The sequence below is a fragment of the Myotis brandtii genome, unplaced genomic scaffold (assembly GCF_000412655.1).
Source record: "Myotis brandtii unplaced genomic scaffold, ASM41265v1 scaffold898, whole genome shotgun sequence".
Classification (NCBI taxonomy): domain Eukaryota; kingdom Metazoa; phylum Chordata; class Mammalia; order Chiroptera; family Vespertilionidae; genus Myotis; species Myotis brandtii.
Genome location: NW_005371683.1, coordinates 812008 through 836082, shown reverse-complemented (window position 1 = coordinate 836082; position 24075 = coordinate 812008). Strand labels below are relative to the sequence as shown.

Here is a 24075-nt window from a genome sequence, read left to right as displayed (position 1 = left end):
AGCCCAAAGAGCTATGGATCTAGTAAAATCAATCAGGCCCGGAGTGGCAGCATTAAGGTCAGGGTTTGTACTGCACTGCAGCTAAGATGTCTCATTTGACTTGTGTTAGCGTGTGGACTTAATTGATTGGAAGAGGAGGGGGAAGGTGGCGCTTGGAGAGGACAGAGCGGAAGACTGTGGACTGAATTCTAGAGCAGCTCCTCCTGCTCGCGGGGCTGCGTGAGCAACCTGTGGTGTGGGCTTTAAGGAAACAGGCTTGGAGCCAGGCCCACAGAGTCTGGATCTTGGATTTCCGGCTGGAGGGCCTTCCTTGCGCAGATGAACCCCCCTGTGCCTCGGTTTCCCCCCAGTATGAATGGGGAAGGAATGCCAACCTCCAGCTGGCGTCATTGGGTCAGGCTGGTGTGGTATGGCTGTAAACCACTAGACACGATGCTTGTCACATAGAGGCCCCTCCGTGGATGCTGCTGCTGTTTATGCTCCCAGAAATACTTCCAACAAGTGCTCCGAGTGGTCATCCGTGCAAGCCCCCCATTGGCTGTCTGCTCTTCCATTGCACCTGGGCCTAGGTGGGCTGCCTGCAGCTCAGTGAAAGAGAGAGGGTGTGAAGGGTGCCCGGGCCGAGGTGGAGGGAGGGGCATGAAACTCCTAAAGGCACTCTGGGAAAATTCCTATCACCGAGTTTACTACACCACTTAATTAACAGGCCCGGCTAGATGAGCCCACCGGGCACCATTAGGCGCCAAGCAAGCATGCTGCCAAGGAACCAGTCATGTGTCATTTTAAAAGGCTGCTTGGGGGTCAGCAGGAAACAGGTCCGGGTCTCCCCCGAAGTCTCCGGCGCCCTGGCCCCAGGGATACAGCTGTGAAGAAACCTCTGTGTGTCTCCTGCAGGGAGCGCCCCAGACGTCATCTATTTACTTTTCTTCTCGAGGCAAAAAGTCTCTCTCCACCGGCTTGGTGGGTGTTGGGCTGTTGATCTGCACTTTGCATGCAAGTGACATCAAAGCAGTTGTGGAAAAACCAGTTGGCTGCAGCTGCCTGGCTGCCCCATAAAGGACTGAACCTGTCTGCTCCGGGCCTCCTGTGACCTCCTGGCTTACCTGTGCGCATGCACCTGTGCGTGCGTTCACATGGCACACCCGTCTAAGTCTCCTCCGCCTGCATGTGTCTGCAAATGCCCCAGCAGGCCTTCTCGCAAACCCGTTTGGCTGCCCTTATGTGTGGAGTCTGTGGGATGTTACCTGAAATATACTCAAGGTTAGCAAGAGGCGAGGCCCCCCCCTAGGCAACCCTCTCAGAGATGGTGTTTACTTTAACCATAAAAGCAAAAACAAACAAACAAAAACACCCTCAAGCCTCTCATTCCACGCCTGCCCCTCACACCTCGGAGCAGGTCCTTTTCTCTGGCAGCTGCCCGGCCTCCTCCTCCGTCTTCTCAGGGGCCCAGGCAGGGGGCAGAGGCCCGAGCCCAGAGGTAGGGGACCCCACCTGCTTTGTGTCTCTTACACCCAGAGCGGAGTGACACATGCCTGGAGGAGGCAGAAGCCCCTCCTATGCCGCCGACCTGAGCCGAGAAGGCATCTGGTGGCCCCACGCTGACTTTGGACACCACGGCTGTGACTATCTGGTAAATCCCCTGAAACACAACTGTATACAATGTTTCCAAACGTTTTTTCTTTTCTTGTGGTGCTCTGGCAATAGGATTTATTTATTTTTCTGGGGTGGCAATTAAAATAGGGTATATCTATGCTGGGGGGAAATATATATATATATATATTCCTTTCATACCTGTTTCTGTTACAAAGTCTCCGGGTAGAACTGACTGTCCTTCACAACAGCTTAACTTAGTCGGCCGGCCCTTGGTGAATCCGTGTGGAAGGAAGCCTGCATGCACGCATGGAAAACTGACTAGTAAGTGGGTAGGCGGAAAGAAAAGAGACATAACTATATAGAAAGGCTTAATGCTCCCTCTTTGTGTCTCTGAGTTTTCTTGTTCTGTGAACGCACATACTTTAGTAATTGCCCGCGTTCAAAAACGGTGCCACGTTTTTGCCCTTCTGTCCGAATGGCCACAACTTGGACCTTTTCAGATACGAGGTCAGAGGGTCCAGGTGACAAATCTCCAGATAATTGCTTGTGAGGAATGGGGTCCATTTGGCTTTCCCACCCTGAGATCCCACCTCAAATCATTTTTTACATTTTCCCCAAATCGATTGCCTTCACCCATTATTGACCAGGGTGGGATTCTCGGAGACGCCTGTGAGAATGCCTCACCGAGGCCTGCAGACGCCCACCTCGGTCTTCTCCACCCACAGCCACTCCTCGGCGCTGTCGTCAGCACAGTGGGCTGCATGAGGTCGTAGAGCTGATGGGAAGTAGGGCACATCCCTTTAAGGTGCTGAAAGCATCCCTGGGAAGCAGTGCATATAAAAGTATAACGCCCCCAAAACTCAGTCAACCATAGGAATTAAAATATCTGTTTTCCAATATAGATAAACTAGAGGCTCGTTGCAGGAAGATTCCTGCAAGAATAGGGCTTCCTGAGACGGGAGCAAAGCAGAGAAGGGAGCGAAGCCCACCAAGGCGGGCTTCACTCCCTTCTCCGCTGCCTCGCTCCTTCCCTTCGCCGCTTTGCCCTCGGCTCCCTCCCGTCTCCACCGCTTTGCTCCCTCCCTTCTCCGCTGCCTCGGCTCCCTCCCTTCTCCGATGCCTCACTCCCTTCCTTCTCCACTGCCTCGCTTCCTCCCTTCTCCGCTGCCTCGCTCCCTTCCTTCTCCGCTGCCTCGCTTCCTCCCTTCTCCGCTGCCTCGCTCCGTTCCTTTTCCACTGCCTCGCTTCCTCCTGTGTCCACCGCCTCAGCTCCCTCCCTTCTCCACCACTTCGCTCCCTCTCATGTCCGCTACCTCAGCTCTGCTCCTATCTCTGCTACCTCCTATCCGTTCCCTTCTCTGCGCGGGCTGCATGTGGCCCGCGGGCCGTAGTTTGAGGACCCCTGTTCTACACTGTCTTCAGTCTTCGCTGGGCGCCTGTGTATGCAAATTAACCGCCATCTTTGTGGGGTTAATTTGCATACTCTTCTGATTGGCTGGTGGGCATAGCGAAGGTATGGTCAATTAGCATCTTTGTCTTTTATTAGTGTAGATCCTATTTTAATTAAAAAGTTTTGCTGTTGTTAAAAAAAAAAAAGGCCAAATCCATTGTAAAGTAGAGTTCATTTTAGACAACTCCAGGGATGATGGCTACAGCGGAATGTAAATGTTATAAACATTGGAAGTGTAAATAATACAATGAAAAGCACATATGCAGACATGCACAGGGCAGGGTGGGGGCATGCTTAAGGGTGATAGCACCCCCAGAGGACAAAGGGGTGTGAAGCAGACCACGTGGGCAAGGTGCTCTGGGGTCAGGCCCTATCCCCGCCTCCCTGGGCACAAGGCGGGCACTGCCTGCGATGCCCCCCACTTCCTGCATCTCTGTCTCAACTCGCTGTGAACTGTTCTGCCCTCCCTCCCTGCCTCCACCTGCCCCTCCCCAAACCTCCCCACCCAGCACGGCCGCCTGGCCTGGCTGCAGTGCCTTCCTTTTGTTGGTTCTTTCAGCCCAGGGATGATTAATGGGCCTGCCTGAGGGGCACACCCACCCACACCCTCCCACACCCTCCCACACCCTCCCACACCCTCCCACACCCACCCACACCCACCCACACGGGGCAGGCTGGTGCCTCCTCGGCCAGCTGAGTCTTTGGGAAGCGGGTGCAGGGGCACATCCAGCCTGCCTGGTAGTGTGGCCAGAAGCCAGGCCCAGAATGAACACGTGGTACGTTAGACGCAGGGACCACGTGCGGGACCTATCCCTGCGGTTCAAACCGGTGACTCCAAAGAGCTGGTGAACCCCACCCAGCCGTGCCACACCCCAACCCGATTCGGTCATTCGGGGAGCGGGTGGGACCAGGATCTTGGGGTGGCCGCGGGTCCTCCTCCAACCAGCACCGCCCACCTCTCCAGCACCTTCTCACCTCAGTGTGCCTGCCCCGGGGGACCACCCATCCAGCCCTCTCCTGTACCCCTGACCCCGACCTGCGCATGTTCAGGTGCATCCCTCCTGGCTCTTCGCACAGAGACAACAGCCCAGGGCATCCAGCTGCCCCCCTTTCCTGTCCATGGGGGCCTGGCAATCTGACCTAAGACAAGGGCCTTCTGGGCCTCTCCTCTACCACCGCATCTACTTCCTGTGGCTTCCTGGCTTGCTTTCTGGCACATTCTGTGAGGGGTGTGTGTTGGAGTTGTGTGGTGGGAGGGAGCAGTGTGTGCTCCGTGCCCTCTAGTCAGGCTGGGGGTGCTGAGTGCCCTCAGGGGTGGCCTGTCCTCTGAAACCAGGAATCACAGGACATGGTCTCAGGAGGGCTGGGTTCGGGCTCCTTCCAGGAGACATAGAGAAGCAGGTGTCCCGGGCCGGCTGCCGGACCAGGAGTGGGGACTTTCCACCACCTGCTGCCGGCCTCACTCCGAGTGTAACCAGGAGTCCGAGAACTGTATAGAGGGTGTTGATGTTGGCAATGGCTTGCAGACCCCCAGGCTGGACAAGTCACAGTCTCTACCTTCTCACTCGCCAACACCACCCATTCTCTGCTGCCTCTGCCTGACTCCTCCGGGCCCATCGAAGGAAGGGCTGGAGGGAGGAAGGAACAGGGAGGAGGAACTTTAAATGAGCGACAAAGTTGTGCGATTCTTCATAACTTAACACATTAGAAGAGGACTCAAAAATTGAGAGGCTTTTTGGATTACATGCTGTGTCAACAGAAAGCTGGGTACCCAGACTCAGGAGTCCCTTAGTTGAAAAGAACAGCTACTATTCATTCATTCATTCATTCATTCATTCATTCATTGTTTAATTATTTTTCCATCGATTTTTTAGTGAGAGTTGAAAGGATGGAGAGGAAGGGGGGAGAGAGAGAGAAGCATCAATTGGTTGCCTCCAGCATATGCCTAGACAGGGGCCAGGGACGAACCTGCAACCAAGGTACATGCCCTTGGCTGGGCATCAAACTCGTAACCCTTTGGCCTGTGAGCCAACACTGTAACCACTGAGAAAACTGGCCAGGACAGCCGCCATTGATTGAGCTGCCACTTACTCTGTACAGGCACTGCTGGGTACTTTCCATCTATTCTCATTTTGGCAACAAATCAGCTGGCAAGGTAGATACTACTTCCATTTTGCAGATGAGGAAATTGAGGCTGAATAAAGTTCATATTTTGCTGAGGTTAAGGAAATGGTGCAAGCCCACCTCAGACCCAGTTAGTAGCAGGGCTTGGGTTCGAACCCTGACCTGGTGACTCTTGATTAAGAGCTGCTTCCTAGTGACCGGGCCTCTCGAACACCGAGCAGGCCCCAGAGCAAAGGCTGGGGATGAGTGGACTTCAGAACTGCAGCCGTGGGGACTCGGAGGCCGGGGTGACAGAGGGAACCCCAGCACCTGAGGCCGTGGGACATGGAGGGGTGTTCCTGGCTCGGGGAGCAGGCAGGGCGGAGCTGCAGGCTGACAGTGCCTGGGGCTGCAGGGGTGGGGCCCTGGCCGTGTCCAGTGGCCACCACTGGTCTCAGGAATGTGAGAGAAGGGCGCCAAGGCTGCGACCAGAGATTGAGCACTGTCCCCGTGACTTGGGCAGGACCAGGCAACTTCCTCCTGCTTGTAAAACACTTTTATGACATTGTCACTTTCCGTGCACATGGTTTTGTTTTTGTTTTGTTTCAGATTTCTCTGTTGTGCCTGAGCACAAAGTGACTTTAGAACTAAAAGCTATTTGTGTGCTTTGTTTGGAAGCGATTAGCTGGGGGAGGTGACGTGACTGGATCACCCGCCAGGAGCTCATGGAGTGGGTAATAGCTGAGTGGGCATGCGGGGGGCGGGGGGTGTTAAACCTGGGGCCTCCGTGCTCCCAGCCTTCCGTGTGTGGTTCACACCGAGAACCCGTTCACGCTCAGGGCCGCCCTAGGAACTGCTGTGATTCCCACTTTATAGCTGAGGAGAGTGATGCTCAGAGAAGTTCAGTAACCGCCCAAGTTCAGGGAGTTGGTTGAGCAGTGACTGTGGGCCCCGCCTTCTTCAGAGCCCATCCTCCTCCCATCCTCCTCCTCCCATCCTCCCCCATTCTCCTCCCATCCTCTCCCATCCTCCTCCCATCCTCCTCCCATCCTCCCCCATCCTCCCCCATCCTCCTCCCATCCTCCTCCCATCCTCTTCCCATCCTCCTCCCGTCCTCCCCCATCCTCTTCCCATCCTCTTCCCATCCTCTTCCCATCCTCCTCCCATCCTCCCCCATCCTCTTCCCATCCTCCCCCCATCCTCCTCCCATCCTCCCCCATCCTCTTCCCATCCTCCCCCCATCCTCCTCCCATCCTCCCCCATCCTCTTCCCATCCTCCCCCCATCCTCCTCCCATCCTCCCCCATCCTCTTCCCATCCTCCCCCCATCCTCCTCCCATCCTCCCCCATCCTCTTCCCATCCTCCCCCCATCCTCCTCCCATCCTCCCCCATCCTCTTCCCATCCTCCCCCCATCCTCCTCCCATCCTCCCCCATCCTCTTCCCATCCTCCCCCCATCCTCCTCCCATCCTCCCCCATCCTCTTCCCATCCTCCCCCCATCCTCCTCCCATCCTCCCCCATCCTCTTCCCATCCTCCCCCCATCCTCCTCCCATCCTCCCCCATCCTCTTCCCATCCTCCCCCCATCCTCCTCCCATCCTCCCCCATCCTCCTCCCATCCTCCTCCCATCCTCCTCCCATCCTCCCCCATCCTCTTCCCGTTCCCCGTGTGTGGCCAGGCCCTGAAGGAGGGCTGCGGCAGGGATCAGGTCTGTTCTGAGGTTACCCTCTGCACGGAGGCCCGTGGTGCCCAGGAACGGGTGCGGGACTCCTGGATTCAGAGGCTGCCCCTCAGGCCTCACAGTGGCGCTGGCCATGCAGGTGAGAAGCTGCTCTCCGGGACCTGGGAGTGACCATCGCCAGGGAGGCCTGTGGGCCTGCTGTCCACCAGGATCGTCTCCTGGGTGCCCCCACCTTCACCCCGCCTTTGCTCCAGCTGAGGGTGGCTTCAGGGGAAGGCTCCCCATTGTCTCAGGATCTTGCCTACAGGTCTGGGGTGAAAGGGCCTTAAGGGTTCCTTATCAGTGGAATGTCTTATCAATGAAAATTAGCCTCTCAGGTTATGCAGCGGCTTGTGTGCTATGTGTGTGTGTGTGTGTGTGCGCGTGCATGTGTGTATGTATGTATCTGTGTGTGTGCCTGTGAGTATCTCTGTGTGCATGTGTGTATGTATGTATCTGTGTGTGTGCCTGTGAGTATCTCTGTGTGCATGTGTGTATGTATATATCTGTGTGTGTGTTTCGGTGTGTGTGTGTGTGTGTGTGCCTGTGAGTGTGTGTGTATCTCTGTGTGCATGTGTGTATGTATGTATCTGTGTGTGTGTTTCGGTGTGTGTGTGTGTGTGTGTGCCTGTGAGTGTGTGTGTATCTCTGTGTGCATGTGTGTATCTGTGTGTCTGTGTGTGTGTTTCGGTGTGTGTGTGTGTGTGTGTGTGTATCAGCCTGTGAGTGTGTGTATGTATCTGTGTGTGTGTGTGTGTGTGTGTGTGTGTGTGTGTGTGGCATGTGGCAACTGGGGTGGAGCAGGAACTAACTTGGGCAGCCCTGGGGATTAGGAGGTGTGTTGCTTCCGTGTTTTGGAAAAACAATTCCTCGCACAGGTAGTTCCGTCTGCTGGGTTCACCTCTGGGCTGAAGTGGGAGAAGGAAGAACATCTCTGGGCATGGGTTGCCGGGACCTCTGGGCCTCACCCCCTCGTTCCAGATGGAGACTTTGATGGTGACAGTGAGGGACTGGGGATGTCAGGAGCAGGGCTGGGGGAGGAGGCGGGTGTCTGGGCCTCGGCTCCACGCTCCCTGGCCTCCTCCTCTGCCCGTCTGCTGCTGGTGTCCGGGCTGCTGGTCTCCAGAGATGGTTCCGTGAGAAACCCCATCTGCTTGGGCCTAAGGGCACGGGTGCCCAGTGTGGCCCAGGCTCTGTGTGGTGGGTTGAATTGTGCCCCAGCCCATAATAGGTTGACATCCTGATCGCCTAAGTACCTCAGAACGGGACCTTATTTGGAAATAGGGCGGCTGCAGGTGTAGTTAGTTAAGCAGCTGGTCCCTAATCCAATATGACCGTTGTCCTTTTAAGAAAATGGCCGTGTGAAGACAGCACAGGGAGAAGGCCATGCACCGCGGAGGCAGAGCCTGGAGCGGTGCAGCTACCAGCCGCGGGATGCCACGGGCTGCCCGTACGGAAGCCGGGAAGAGGCAGGAAGGAGTCTTCCCCACGGGTTTCGGAGCGGGCATGACCCCGCCAAGCTGATTTCAGACGTCTAGCCTCCAGTAGTTTGCTGTGTTAGCTGCCCTGTCCATGGTGCTTTGTTTTCACAGCTGGAAGGCTCACCGAGCCTGGGAGCCCTCTCTCGTCCTGCCTCCTGGCTCCTTCCCTGGAGAAGACCCCTGTGGTTGGCATTATTCCTCCTCACAGTCGGCCTCTTCTCTTTCCATAGGCCCCTCATCCCAAACCTGAAAGCACATTTATTCCTCAAAACACCCTTGGGGTGGAGACAGGGCCTGCGCTGGAGGGAAGGGTGAGAGGGAGGGGCAGTTCTGTCTTATAGATGGCAGGCCGAAGGGTAAGAAGTGCCAGTTCTCCCGGAGACACTGCAGTTAGAACGTCCGGAGCGGCACTCCCTGATCCTTTATGCCTCGTTAGGGAGGTCCTCGTCCCATCTATTCTGCGATGTCACGGCTCCATCTCCTCTTGGCCCCTGCCACGAGGGACTGGGAGCCACCTGGGGTCTGATCCGTTCTCTGAGCTCCCCGAGCCTCCTGAGCTTGAAGCCGCCCTGACAGCTGTGGCTGGCAGGCACTGTGTCCTCGGAACAGGCCTCCTCGATCTGGGCCCTGCTTCAGCGTCTCCCTCACTAGTTATCTCTGCACGCGTGCGTCTGCCCGGCTAGCCTGAGGCCCCTGGCGTCCTGTCTCATTCATCTTCCCCCTCAAGCGAGCACAGGGCACGGGAAGTCCGTGCTCAGGACGTGGCAGCTGCTGCCCAGGGAAGGCTGAGCCCTCCACGGGAAGTCCGTGCTCAGGACGTGGCAGCTGCTGCCAGAAACGTGGTGCTGCTGCCCAGGGAAGGCTGAGCCCTTCTGGGGCCTGTAGGTCCTGCACCACCAAGTCCCGTCTCTCTCCTCGCCCGGATGGAGCACCAGCCGAGGCTGTGCAGCACAGGGAAGCCAGGGGCGGGTTGGCTTAGCAGCACCTTGTGATGAGCTGCCTTGGGGGAGAGGACCGGTGGGGTTTAAGCACTGGGTCCCAGGAGGACACGGCCCTGCCCGGCAGGTTGGAATCTCAGGGGCGTCCCACTCAGCAGAGCTGGCCTGCAGCCTCCTGCGGGGGCCTGTGGGCGCTGCTGTGGCTGGAGACAGGCACGGTGGCTCTGACTTCACCTCCCTCAGCCTAGAAGCCCAGGCGTGGCGTTCCCGGGGGCCAGGGACTGTCAGATGTGCCGCAGGGGTTTGCTCTACTCTGTGGTTACACGGTCTGATGGACCAAAGTCCTTGGTGCGCAAAGGGGCTTTCCTAAAATCCGGAAACACGCCTCCTGGCATCTTCTGTTTCCTGGCTCCATCCAGCCCAGCAGCAAGGCCTGGAAGAAACAGTCTTCCTGAGGGTTCGGTGCTTTTTGCACAGGGTGTGTGTGTCAGAGACGGAGTGGGGGCGGGAGGAAGGGAGAGGAGAGGGAAACAGAATCAGATGGAGCAGCTGTGCCGACAGCCCCCCCGTCTGTGAGGTGGTGGCAGCGCTTGCTTGCTAGAAAGCTAGGGGAGCGTACAGTCCCTCCTCCTCCCCATTTCCACTTCGGGGCACCCCAGAGCATTCTTCATGCTTAGAGCTCGGCCAGGGCGGCACAGGTGCGTTCCAGGAGCGGAGCCTGAACAATGCCACTCTGTGCGGCTCTGGCCACTGTGCTGCCCTATCAAAGCCCTGGCGGTTCTGGGCACTGCGGGAGGGAGACTTGGCCTGCACATCCCCGGGTGCCCTTCACCGCACCTGGGGTGCGGCTGTCCTTGTGCCAGGCAGAGATCGCCCACAGTGGGACCCAGAAATGCTTGCGGGTGCGTGCAGGGGGAGGGTGCGTGCGGGTGGAGGGTGCGCGAAGGTGGAGCGTGCATGCAGGGGGAGAGTGCACGTGGATGGAGCGTGCATGCAGGGGGAGGGTGCGCGTGGATGGAGCGTGCATGCAGGGGGAGGGTGCACGTGGATGGAAGGTGCGCGCAGGTGGAGGGTGTGGGCAGGTGGAGGGTGCGTGCAGGGGGAGCATGCATGCAGGGGGAGGGTGCACATGGGTGGAGGGTGCATGCAGGGGGAGGGTGCGTGCAGGGGGAGGGTGCGCGCGTGGGTGGAGGGTGCATGCAGGGGGTGGGTGCGCGCAGGGGGAGGGTGCGCGCCTAGAGAGCTGGCTTCACCCATTCTGGCTCCAGGTGAGAGGACAGCTTACAGGAGGAGAGTCAGGAGGCCTAGACACGGTGGGTGTGAAGGGGGGGGGATGTCGGCCTCGCTTTCAGGACTGAGGGAGATGAGCAGAGCGTCATCTGCCGTCCCAGATGGAGTAGGGAGCTCTGGAAGGTTGAGTCAGGTTGGGGGGTTCCGGAAGCTCTGCGTACCCCTGCATTTGTCAGGGGGCTCCCCTGCCCCTGCAGCCATCAGTGGCACACCCGAACAAGGTGCTTATCTTTGGGGGTGATTGGGAAGGGGGCAGCTGGGGAGTGTGAGGGTCTCATTCCAGAGCTCCCCAAAAGAGTGGGAAGAAGAGACCAGACCCATCCTCACCCCAAGATAGAGTGTGTGTGATGCTTTAAAAGAAAGTCTAAAACAAAGGAAAAGTGTTGGGAGCCTAAGCTCTTATAAATCAAAAATTGTCCCCTAGCCCTAGCCAGTTTGGCTCAGTGGATAGAGCATCAGCCTGCAGACTGAAGGGTCCCAGGTTCGATTCTGGCCAAGGGCACATGCCTGGGTTGCGGGCTCGATCCCTAATAGGGGGTGTGCAGGAGGCAGCCAATCAATGATTCTCTCTCATCATTGATGTTTCTCTCTCCCTCTTCCTTCCTCTCTGAAATCAATGAAGGAATATATTAAAAAAAAGTTGTACCCTAGTGCCCGGCCAGTGTGGCTCAGTGGTTGATTTTTGACCCATGAACCTGGAGGTCATGGTTCCATTCCCCGTCAGGGCACATACTGGGTTGGGGGCTCAATCCCCAGTAGGGGACGTGCAGGAGTCAGCCAATCAATGATTCTCTCTCATCATTGATGTTTCTATCTCTCTCTCCCTCTCCCTTCCTCTCTGAAATCAGTTTTAAAAACATAAATTTTAAAAAGTTGTCCTCTAGTGACCAGGTTATCCAAACAAATCCAGGCACTTGAGTTGCCTACCACAAGCCCTGCCCCCTCCAGCCAGGCCCCCACCCCTGTAACTTTACCTCCCTTCTGCCTTCAAGATCCTGGAAGCTACTAGCTCTGCCACCGTGCTGTGTGTCATTGGGGACCTCACTTGACCTCTCTGGGCCTCGTTTTCCCACGGCTCATGAAGTCCTGCTTCCATGGAAGTGAACTCTCTCTATGAAACTCGTGCTTTCGGCCCTGAAACACCTGGTGTGGGATGTTGTCTGGAGGCTATGTCAGCTGGGTTAGAGAAGCCATGCCCACATTTCTAGACGGGGCAGGTCAGAGACAGGTAGCAGCCTTTCCTGCTGCTGATGACAGTGCCTTGGTGTTTGGACGCACTTGTAATTCGTGAAGACCTGTTCTCCCCTAAAACTATAGGCGTCCTGTGTACCAGGCGGGGCTGCTATGGCCTGTATTCCACAGACGGCAAAATGAGGCCCAGAAGAGTTAAGCCCCTTCCCAAGACTCCATGGTCCCTGGCGACCAAATTAATGTAAATTAGTATAAATTAATGTAACTTAGTATAGATTAATGTATATTCGTAAAAAGATTCGTAGGGATGTTAGAAAGTCACTAACATCCCTAAGCCCCAATTTTTTGTCTGTAAAGTGACAATAATAATGATCACAGGGTCACACTAAGTAATAGCGGCCAAGACGTTGGCATACTTCGTTTTATTGTGTTTCGCTTTATTGCTCTTCATGGATATTGTGTTGTTTACAAAGTGACGTTTTGCGGCAACCCTGCCTTGAGCAAGTCCATTGGCGCCCTTTTTCCAACAGCATCTGCCCACTCCGTGTCTCTGCGTCGCATTTTGGTAATCCTCCCAATATGTGTGACCTGCTTTGTTGCAATATTCACTTTATTGATCTGGAGCCAAACTTGCAGTGTCTCCGAGGTACGCCTGGCTAGCACTGGTTCATGTTCACCGTTTGTAATGGCGTGGAGAGCCGGGCCTCGTTCTCAGGGTGTTCTCCCACCCTCCACTTCTCTCTCTCGCACGCCTTTCCCTCTTGGAGTTAGAAGCAGGCCCCCAAGGTTTTTCTCAGGAAGCCTGACCCCTAACCCCCCTTGTGTTTTCCCTCCAGACTGTAAATTCACCTGCCACCCTGAGTGCCGCCACCTGATCCAGCTGGACTGCAGTCAGCAGCAAGGCCCGCTCCGGGACAGGCCTTCTCCAGAATGCACCCTCACGCCGCCGCCCTCTGGCCAGGTAGGCAGCAAGCGGGGGCGCCCGGCTGGGAACAGCTTTCGCAGGAGCTCTGGTGACAGGAGGGGGCATGAGTATTGCACACGTGCTGGATGTTGGGGTCTCCTTCTGGCCAGATGGGGTTTCCAGACACACATTCTGATTCTGCATCCAATTCTGATGTGTGGGTGTGTTTCCCCCACACATACCTCCAAAGCAATTCTCTGATACCAGCTGGATGCCTCGCAGTTCAGCTTCACTGTCTGCGCCCCCTCACCTTCAGAGGCCAATTGCAAGTCCAGGTGGTCCCCTGGGCTTCTGACCTGCCGGCTATAGATTGGAGGTTCCCACAACTCCTTCCTTGGTTTGCTAGAGCGGCTCGCAGAACACAGAGAAACACGTTACTTAGCAGATTATTATAAAAAGATACTGAAAGGTTAAAGTTGGCAATGCAGGGGCAGGCTAAATAGCCATCTCAGACAGTGAATAAAGAAAAATTGAATTATTTAAGGAAAAGGGATTAGGGATGGGGATGTCCAAAGGGAAGGGCTACCCAGCACTGAGCCAAAGGGTATTGGGTCCATGATGACGGCAAAAACACACTTAGGACAGTGACACAGGAAGGGCATAGAGGAAGCCACAGGGGAGCCTCGGCTGGGCTGCTCTGGCTCAGGAAAGTCAGAGAAAAGGGGCCTTGGAGACAGGTTCAGGGTTAGCCCAGGACGAACGGCTGCTGCCCATTGCTCCCCTGGTTGCAAGTCTCATGGGGCCCCTTAGGGTTCGGGGAGTCATGCCTGTGTGGGAAGGAGAGGGGAAGGGAATGGCAGGGCGTGCTCCTTGGAGGGAGAGTGCACACTGGGTCCCTCATCCTGAGAGTGTCTCTCTCTTGCAGGTGGAAATCCTAGGGGCGGTCTCAGGGGGGGGGGGCGGTCTCAATAGAATATTCATCAGCTTCCCAGGTGTGCCCTTTCAGGGTCGTGGTCTCCACTGATTGGCTGGTGCCAGGGCAGGGTCATTAGTCACTGCAGCTGGTCCTGAGGCAGCCAGGGTGGCACTTGTCTGGTTTTGCTGCTTTTCTGAGCCTGGAGCTGAAATACAACTGAGGCCTAGATGTTATCTTCAGGGAGAAAAAGGTCAGGGCGTCTAAATCACCCGAACTGCCATATGAAAGATCAGGGGTCCAAACCGCATGACCAGTGAGTGTAATGTTTTGGGTCGATTTCTGGGTTCTCTGTTCTGTTCCATTGATCGATATGCCTGTTCTTGTGCAAGTACCAGGCTGTTTTGAGTACACTTGCTTTGTAGTATAACTTGATATCTGGTATTGTGATTCCTCCAACTTTGTTCTTCTTTCTCAAGATTTCTGCAGCTATTTGGGGTCTTTTTTGGTTCTATATAAATTTTTGGAGTATTTGCTCTAGATCTGTGAAATATGCCGTTGGTATTTTAATAAGGATTGCATTGGATCTGCAGATTGCTTTGAGCAGTATGGACATTTTAATGATGTTAATTCTACCAATCCATGAACATGATATATTCTTCCACTTGTTTATATCTTCCTGTATCTCTTTTCCAATGTCCTCTAGTTTTCTGCATACAAGTCTTTTACCACTTTGGTTAAGTTTATTCCTAAGCATCTAATTTTTTTGTTGCAATGGTAAATGGGCTTATTTTTTTTGTTTTTCTTTCTGAGAATTTATTATTGGTGTATAAAAATGCCATCGATTTCTGGGTGTTCATTGTGTATTCTGCTACATTGCCAAATTCCTTTATTAAATCTAGTAGTTTTTTGGTGGAGTCTTTAGGGTTTTCTATGTACAATATCATGTCATCTGTGAATAATGAGACTTTTACTTCTTTCCAATTTGGATGCCTTCTATATCTTCTTCTTGTCTGATCGCTGTGGCTAGGACTTCTGGTACTATATTGAATAAGAGTGGTGAAAGCAGACATCCCTGTCTTGTTCCTGTTCTTAGAGGAAATGGTTTTAGTTTTTGCCCATTAAGTATGATGTTGGTGGTAGGCTTATCATTTATGGCCTTTATTATGTGGAGATATGATCCCTCTCTTCCCACTTTGCTAAGAGATTTTATAAAAAAAATTTGTTTATGTGATGTATCATGTTTATTGATTTGTGAATATTGTACCAGCCTTGCATCCCTGGAATAAATCCCACTTGGTCATGGTGTATGACCTTTTTAATATACTGCTGGATGCCATTTGCTAATATTTTGTTGAGGATTTTAGCATCTATATTCATCAGGGATATTGGCCTGTAGTTCTCTTTCTTTGTAGTGGCTTTATCTGGTTTTGGAATTAGGATAATGCTGTCCTCATAAAATGAGCTTGGAAGTCTCACAGCTTGGATTGTTTGGAATAGATTGAGGATAGGTGTTAGTTGTTCTTTAAAGGTTTGGTAAAACTCCCCTGTAAAGCCATCCAGACCAGAGCTTTTGTTTGCTCAGAGTTTTTTGTTATTATTATTATTATTACTTATTGTATTTCCTCAATTGTTATTGGCCTAGTTAGGTTTTCTGATTCTTTCTGATTCAGTTTTGGAATATTGTATTATTTTTTTAGGAATTTGTCCATTTCGCCCATGTTGTCCAGTTTGTTGGCATATAGTTGTTCATAGTATTTGCTTACAATCCTTTGTATTTCTGTGGTGACGTTTATTACTTCACCACTTTCTTTTCTGATATTATTTACTTGGGTCCTCTCTCTCTGTTTCTGGATGAGTCTGGCTAACGAACGGTTCATCAATCTTTTTATCTTATCGAAGAACCAGCTCTTGGTTTCATTGATTTTTTTGTATTTTTTTTTTAGTCTCTATGTCATTTATTTCTGCTCTAATCTTTATTATTTCCTTCTACTACTCTGGGCTTTTCTTGTTGTTCTCTTTTAGTTCCTTAAGTTGTAGCGTTAAATAGTTTATTATTAATTTTTCTTGTTTTTTGAGGTATGCCTGTAGTGCAAGCATGTCAAACTCGGGCCGAGGCATGCGGCCTGCCGGGTGTGGGTTTGACATGCTTGCAGTGCTATGAACTTCCCTCTCAGGACTCCTTTCGCTGTGTCCCATAGATTTTGGGCAGTTGTGTGTTCATTTTCATTTGTTTCCAGGACGTTTTTTATTTCTTTCTTGATCTCATTGGTAACCCATTCATTGTTTAATAACATGCTCTTTAGCCTCCATATGTTTGAATGTTTTTTAGTGTTTTTACTGTAGTTTATTTGTAATTTCATTCCATTGTAATCTGAGAAGATACTTGATATGACGTCAATCTTCTTGAACTTGTAGAGACTTGTTTTGTGTCCCAATGTGTGGTCTGTCTTTGAGAATGACCTATGTGCACTTGAGAAGAATATGTATTCTGCTGCTTTGGGGTGAAAGGTTCTATAAATGTCAATTAAATCCATTTGATCCAGTGTGTCATTTAGAGTCTCTGTTTCCTTGTTAAGTTTTTGTCTGGAAGATTTATCCAGTGAAGTCAGCGGGGTGTTAAAGTCCCCTACTGTGACTGTATTGCTGTCAACCTCTCTGTTAAAGTCCTCTGGAAGCTGTTTTACATATTTAGATGCTCCTCTATTGGGTGCATATATGTTTACCAGGGTTATATCCTTGTGTTGGATTGATCCCTTTAGTATTTTGTAGTGACCTTTACTGTCTCCTGTGATGTCCTTCATTTTGAAGTCTGTTTTGTCAGATATGATTATTGCTACCCCAACTTTTTTTGTTTTGTTTTCATTTGCATGGAAGATTTTTTTCCATCCCTTCCTCTCATCCTGTGTGAGTCTTTTGTTCTGAGATGGGTCTCTGGTTGACAGCATATAATTGATTCATGTGTTTTCATCCATTCAGCTACCCTATGTCTTTTGATTGGAGCATTTCATCCATTTACATTTAAGGTTATTATTGATAGGTACTTACTTATTGCCATTTTAATTCTGCATGCCTGTTTCTCTTTCTCTCTCTCTCTCTCTCTCTCTCTCTTTCTTCTTATTATTATAGCAGTCCCTTTAGTATTTTTTTGCAGTGCTGGTATGGTGGTGATAAACTCTGTTAGCCTTTTTTTTTTGTCTGGGAAGCTCTTTTATTTGACCATCTATTTTGAATGATAGCATTGCTGGATATAGTAATCTTGGTTTCAGATCCTTGCTTTTTATTACCTCTAATACTTCATGCCATTTCCTTCTGGCTTGTAGAGTTTCTGATGAAAAATCAGGTGTCAGCCTTATGGGAGCTCCTTTGTAGGTGAAAATTGCTTTTCTCTTGCTGCCTTTAAGATTCTCTCTTTGTCTTTAATTTTTGGCATTTTAATTATGATGTGTCTGGGCGTGGTCATTTTCTTCTTGATTGGGACTCTGTGCCTCCTGAACATGTGTGACTTTTTCCTTCACCAGGTTAGGGAAGTTTTCTGCCATTGTTTCTTCAAACATGTTCTCTAGCCCTAGCTCACTTTGTTCCCCTTCTGGCACACCTATTATGAGAACATAGTTACGTTTCATGTAGCCCCACAGCTCCCGTAAGCTGTCCTCCTGTTTTTTTAATTGTTTTTTCTTTTTGTTCCTCTGATTGAGTGATTTTTTTCTACCCTGTCTTCTAATTCACTGACCCAGTCCTCCACTTCTCCTAATCTACTGTGTATTCCTTCCACTGTGTTCTTTATTAGTGCTATGTCATTCTGCACAGTTACTCTATCTTTTCTCATGCTATTGAGCCTCTTTGCCATCATTATCCCGAACTCTATGTCTGATAAATTTCTTATCTCCATTTCATTTAGCTCTTCTTCTGGAGAATTCTATTGTTCTTTCATTTGGGGCTTGTTTTTTTTGTTGTTTGTTTGTTTTTTTGTCTCCCCATTTTGGCTGCCTGTTTGGGTTTGTGTCTGTGTATTCGGTAGATCTACCACAACTTCCAATCTCTAGTGCAGGACAATGTCAGGTGCTGTTTGTGACTGGCCTTGAATACTATCTGGAGGTATTAGCAATTCACAGCTTGTGGCTTCCTTTACTGGGGCTGGGTGCCTTTGGAAAGGACCAAGATGTGCACCAGGGTCTGCTTTTCCTAGCCCCAGTCCCTGGATTAGATCAGGCAAAGACTCAAAGCCTCCAGTGACCTGCCTCTCCCTGAAGTCCCATTGACGCTCAGATGTGATTAGTCTCAAGCTGTTGACCTCAGGGTGGGGCAAAAGGTCTTCCAACAGGGTGGGTCAGCTGCCTTCCCCCAGGCAAAAAGCCACTGGATAGCAAACATCTGAGGAGAACGATGTCGTCTGAGGAAAACGTGAGGGAATGACTCAGCATAGGTAACCGGGATGGAGGCCCTCCAAGCTCCAACCCCAGAGCCCCCAACCCTGGGCTCTCCTCACACAGCTCCAGTCCACTCTGCCCTCTCCCTGTCAGGGCCCAAGATAAGTGGCTGCACTCAAAATTTTGTGTTCGCCCTTTAAGAGGGTGCCTGCATTTTCAAACATCTCTTCCTAGGAGACAGCAACCCTGCTGCTTTTCACAGCCATATATTATGTGGGCATCTTTCTCAGTTCTGGTGCTCTAGGCTGGAGAGCCAAGCTTGGTATTTAGACCCCAGAGTTCGCAGTGGCGGACCCCCCCACACACACACAGCTGAGCTATCTCTCCGGGACTTCAGCTGCTGTCTATGGGAGCCCTGCCAGCTCCTTCTTTTTCTTTTCTTTTCTTTTTTTAAAATATATTTTATTGATTTTTACAGAGAGGAAGGGAGAGGGATAAAGAGTTAGAAACATCGATGAGAGAGAAACATCGATCAGCTGAATCCTGCACACCCCCCACTGGGGATGTGCCCACAGCCAAGGTACATGCCCTTGACTGGAATCGAACCTGGAACCCTTGAGTCCGCAGGCTGACGCTCTATCCACTGAGCCAAACCAGTTAGGGCTCTGCCAGCTCTTTCACACCTCTGTCCTTCCTACTTTCTGTCCTTGGTTATCAGGGTTCTCTCCAGCTAGTCCTCAGTTGATTTTTCAGGGTGGTTCTTCTGTATTTTAGTTGCATTTCCAGGTTGGTCCTCGGAGAGTGTCCATGTAGCATCCACTTACTCTGCTGCCATTTTTTAATCTTCTAACCCCCATGTTTAGGTAGGGTCCAAAAGTCACCTCATTAACATGACAAGAGACACCTTGGTTGCTCTCATCATTCAGGAAAGCCCTAGGATTTTATGAGCTCTGTGCCTGAAATGGGGATCATAACCAAATATGTATTTTTTATTATAAATCTCAATATCTCACACCACTTTCCAAGAAACTGGCAGAGGGGTGTGGAACAGGAACAGTGACACAGAGAAGTCTGCAGTGCCCTGTACAGAGCCTGCTTTGGCCCAGGGCTTTAAGCCAGAGGTGTGGGTATGGGTGAAGGGTGGTGGTCCCAAAGAAGGCTCTTGGAGATCCTTTGAGGCCTTAAAGCCCTGGGGCAGTAGGAATGGGGAGCTGCCAGCCAGGCCAGATCAACTTCAGAGGGGCTAGGCAGATACTTCCACCTGAGTTAAAGGGCCAGGAAATTGGATGCCCAGTGTAGCTCTTGGTTCTGGACTTTGCCAAGGCACTTGAACCAGATGTGTCTGAACTTTGATGTCTAGGATTGGGAAGGGTTACAGGAGAGCATTTTTTTTTCACTCTTGCATTGAAAAAGTGCTTATTGAGCATCTACAATGTGCCAAGCGCTGGTGAGAGTAGGGATAATAAATGATACGTCATAGTTTTTATCCTCAAATAGCTTACATGCTGGCATGGGAGGCAGAATACAACCACACAGTATGTACCGTGATGCATGTTTGCCATAAGAATATGAATCAAGTGTTTTGAGTCCACAGTGCAGTTGTTTCTGTTGGAAATCAGGAAGGACTTCCCAAAGGTGGTGACAATTGACGTGAGTCTTAATGTCTGAGTCAAAGGTTGCTGGTCAAGGAAGTAAGGAGTGTTCCAGGACACCATCCATGTATTCATTTAACAAATATGTTTTGGAAAAACAAACAAGCACAAATATGTTTTGAATGTTGATCACGTACAGGCCCAGGAAATCCAGAGACTTAGTGATGGAGGAAACAGATATGACTCCTGCCCTTGCCGTGCTTGCAGTAGAATAGGGAAGCAAGACTTTAAACAAACAAGCCCCGTGTGTGTGAGAGACCATTCAGATGCTGGATAGCTGCTTATTTCCTGAAGAGAGTCTGAGAGAACCTGAGGAACCCGGGAGTCAGCCCCCAGGTCCCCAGAATAGCTATCCACATGCTTTTTCTGACCACGGTGCACGTGATCAATGACGTCCAATCAACTCATCCACCCACGGGTGTTACCTGCCTCGCAGCTATTCCCTCATGCCTTTTTCTCCCACTGAGAAAGCATTACTAGAAAGCAAACAGGATGTGTGTTTTCATAAAAATGATATTGAATCAGTTCTAAAATATGTATTTTAGCCCCACCGGTGTTGCTCAGCGGTTGAGCATTAACTTATGAACCAGGAGGTCATGGTTCAATTCCCAGTCAGGATGCATGCCTGGGTTTTAGGCTCGATCCCCAGTGGAGGGGGAGGGGGAGGGTGCAGGAGGCAACTGATCAATGATTCTCTCTCATTGACGTTTCTCTCTCTCTCTCCCTCTCCCTTCCTTTCTGAAATCAATAAAAATCAATCAATCAAAATACATATTTTAAAATTCTATCCTCCACACACTTTGGAACAGTAACTGCTATGGTATGGCCTGAATGTAACCCAGCCTCTTGGGAGGGCCCTGTGCCTAGCTGGAACCTATCCATCCAGGTTGGGGGACGGGGAGGGCAGGAAAAGGAGAAAACGAATTTGACTCCCAAAGCCCTGGTGAATGATGCAGATTTTTGCTGAAGGTATTCCTTCGAAGAAGGAAAAGGGAGGTTAATAGCACATCATATAGCAACATTTCCTAATCTTATTTAAACAACTTTTTTTTTTAAATATATTTTATTGATTTTTTACAGAGAGGAAGGGAAAGAGATAGAGAGTTAGAAACATCGATGAGAGAGAAACATCGATCAGCTGCCTCCTGCACATCTCCTACTGGGGATGTGCCCACAACCCAGGTACATGCCCTTGACCGGAATCGAACCTGGGACCTTTCAGTCCGCAGGCCGACGCTCTATCCACTGAGCCAAACCGGTTTTGGCTATTTAAACAACTCTTTACTTTCCCAATTTTCTGTCCCATCTGGAAGCTTCCAAGTCTCTCTTCTTTCTGTTCCCCTTAATCCTACCCATCCCCCAACCCGGAGCCTGCTTCCCCCACTACTCCCTGGGTCCCCCCTTCCGTCTCTATTCCTTCTTCTAAAACAGCAGGTCTCAAAAGGGAGTGATTGGCTCCCTTCCCCCAGGGGGCACTTGGCAGTTTCTGGAGACGGTTTTGATTATCACGAGTGGAAGGTGCTACTGGCATCTGGTGGGTAGAAGCCAGGGGTTCTGCCCCCTACAGTGCACAGAAAAAAATCTCCCACAGCAGAGTCATCTGACCCCAGATGTCAACAGTGCTGAGCCCTGGCCAGGTAGCTAACTTGGGTAGAGCATCATCCCGGTATGCCAAGGTTGCAGGTTCAATCCCTGGTCAGGACATTTACAAGAATCAACCAATGAATGCATAAATAAGTGGAACAAAAATGGATGTTTCTTGCTTTCTTTCTCTCCCTTCCTAAAAACAAAAAAACAACAACAACAAAAACAATAACAAACTAATGCTGAGGTTGAGAAACCCTAGCGCTGCCTAGCCAGCTACCAGGTATGGTGAGCAAAAGGCCCCAGAGCAGGGCCTGGGTTTGCCATATGCATCGTCTCATCCTCAGAACGTCAGCAGTGAACAGGTGCTCCGAGGTCTGAGTATTTGGAAGCAGAGTGACCCCCTTTCTCTCTGTTGGGGGCCCTCTGGCGAGCGGCTGTGTCTAGAGCAGAAGCACAGTGACATGTAGGAGCCACATAGAAACATAGAAGGAGCCAAGAGTCCCCTGTGGGCGTGGAACAGCCCTCAGCCAGCAAACGGCCTAGAGAGGGGGTTGCTGGGCGGTGGAGGGCGGCTGTGTTTGCCTTGGACAGGCCTGGCTGCGTGCTTCAGCACAAGTGGGGCAGGACCTAGCCTTCTATCAATAAAGCCCGGGCCCTGCTCCAGGCTCACTCGCCTTTTCTGAAAAGCTGGTTTGTGCTGATTTCCGCCTTGGCTGGCTTTTCTGTTCAGAACCAGGATGGACTTGGCTTTCACCTTGACACGGTCACCTGGGCTGGCTAACCTGATGTGCGAACGCATTTTCCTGGGGGGAGGGGGTGGTGGCTGGGGCCTTGGTCTGAGCTCAGCTCATCTGCGGCCGTATAGCTGTTAGGGGGTCTCAGCTTGGTGGCATGTCTCCTCTCTGCTCTTTAAGGAAAAAAATAAAATCATGGAACATCCTCTCTCCAGAGAGAACCCCTGTTAGGTAGAATTTTTATTTTTTTCCTCTTGTACATTCAGACATGTTTCCAGACATTGTTGAGGTCATCCCCTAGGTAAGCATTTGGCTCAGCCTTTGAAAGCAGTGGTCCCAGCGTCCTGTCTCCTCTCTGCCACGCCTGAGGGAGGAAGAGGGGCAGGTGCGTGTGTGTTGCGGGAGGGGGTGTGAGGGCTCAGAGCCCCAGCTCTACTCACAAGACCATGTGGGGTATGTGTGCGTGTCTCTCTCAGGCAGAGGAACCAGGGAAGGGCGGCTGGGAGCTGCCTGTGCTTTTGGCAGCCTCAGAAGCAATGGTTTGGAGTCTGTCCTTGGACACCCCGAGACCTGTGACGTCCGACTGTTCCCTTGGGTGCCCGTTGTCGACCAAGCAAATCCCTTCAAGTCCCCCCAGATCCCTCCTGCAGGTTACGCCTGCCTCCCCGAGAACATGAAGGCCGCCATAAATCGCCAAGCCAGCTGCGATTCTTGTTCTTTCTTTGGAGGCGTGCCCCAGAGACTTTACACGTCAGGTGGTCTTCAGGGTGCCTCCCCTGGGATGATAAAGACCCTCGGGGTTCCTCGGTGCCCTCATGATCAAGTGATACCCCTGCTGGTCTGGGCCAGTCCTTTCATTGCCTTTGGAAAGCAGGCCCAAAGGGAGGGCGTCCTAGCCCCAAACTGTTCGTTCTCACCGTCACCTGCTGCAGCCCACGGGGATCCTGGGAGCCTGTCCCTGTGGCCTTTGGTGCTGTTTTTCTTGGTACATGGAATGCACAGATGACAAGAAAAAGGACTCTTTGTTCCACTCGAATCACTGCAGCCGGGGATTGACCTTATGTCTGCAGGCCGCTTCCTCCCCCTCCTCCGGGCCCTCCAGAGCCCAGGAGCAGCGGTCAGGAACCAGACTCCCAGGTCCTCCCTGCCAAGTCCAGCCCCATCCACAACAGTTCCCAGACCTCACTCGGGCCCTTTCCACACTAGGTAAATAATAGCAGAGGTGGAACATGGTTATGGCCACTTAGGATTCTGGCCATACCCATGGTGCACCTCTGCTATTATGTTCCTAGTGTTTCTCTTTGGATAGACTTATTCAACTTGAGCTTGTGTTAAAGGGACTTTGAAAAGCCTAGAATCACTGTTTGATGGACTTAGGATTTTTTCCTGACACATTAAATGAATACTTAACCTCTAAAATTAAAAGAAAAATATGCCTAAGGACGGCCTCAAATTCCTTTGCACATAGATATTGAGCCAAGCACTGTTCTAAAATCCCCAGAGCCATTCGTGGGAACTGCTGCCCGCAGAATCCAGCTCAGTACCTGCCTACAGTGGGTGCAAGGGGTGCAGCTGGTGCCTGAGGGGCACTGAGCAGTGGAAAGAGCTTCAGGGAGCTGGGGAGGACATGCCAGCCACCCACACTCCTACCCGGGTGCTTCCAAAGGAGAGCTGGATCCATATGTACCAACAGGGACTAGCGAGAAGTGAAAACAGGTACACACGGGACAACCCCATTTGTATTGTGTGTGTGTGTGTGTGTGTGTGTGTGTGTGTGTGTGTGTAAGTGTACAGTGAAGGCCTGGCAGATGCCCAGCCAACCACTGGAGGAGATTTCACTTAGGAGAGGGTGGGAGTTGAAAAGGGTGGAGTTTTGCTGTTCCCTTCCGTGCTGTTGGAGTAACCAGATACTGTCATGTGTTTCTAGTACAATATTTTTTAAAAAGGTGATACACATTTTCTTAAACAAAAGAGAGGCCCCTTGCCTAGGTGACAGAAGAGCTAGGTTCTAGTCCAGACTGTGTAGACGAGATCATTGGTATGTGACCCAGGACAAACCTCCCAGTGTCTCAGCCTCAGGCTTCCCCTCTGAGAAATGGGACAGTAGGCAGGGTGGTTGTGAGGCTCCGAGAGATGTAGTGACAACATG

The 24075-nt window shown here is 51.5% G+C and overlaps 1 protein-coding gene across 1 annotated transcript in view; it reads left to right on the top strand.

Moving 5' to 3' along the window:
• The first annotated feature begins 1049 nt into the window (after positions 1–1049).
• RASSF5 (Ras association (RalGDS/AF-6) domain family member 5) overlaps positions 1050–24075 on the top strand; it is a 60841-nt gene continuing 37815 nt past the window's right edge. The window contains exons 1-2 of the mRNA XM_005885236.2: positions 1050–1260; positions 12603–12727. Coding sequence (XP_005885298.1) covers positions 1134–1260; positions 12603–12727 — 252 coding nt within the window. The 5' untranslated portion in view covers positions 1050–1133. The remainder of the gene's footprint in view (positions 1261–12602; positions 12728–24075) is intronic.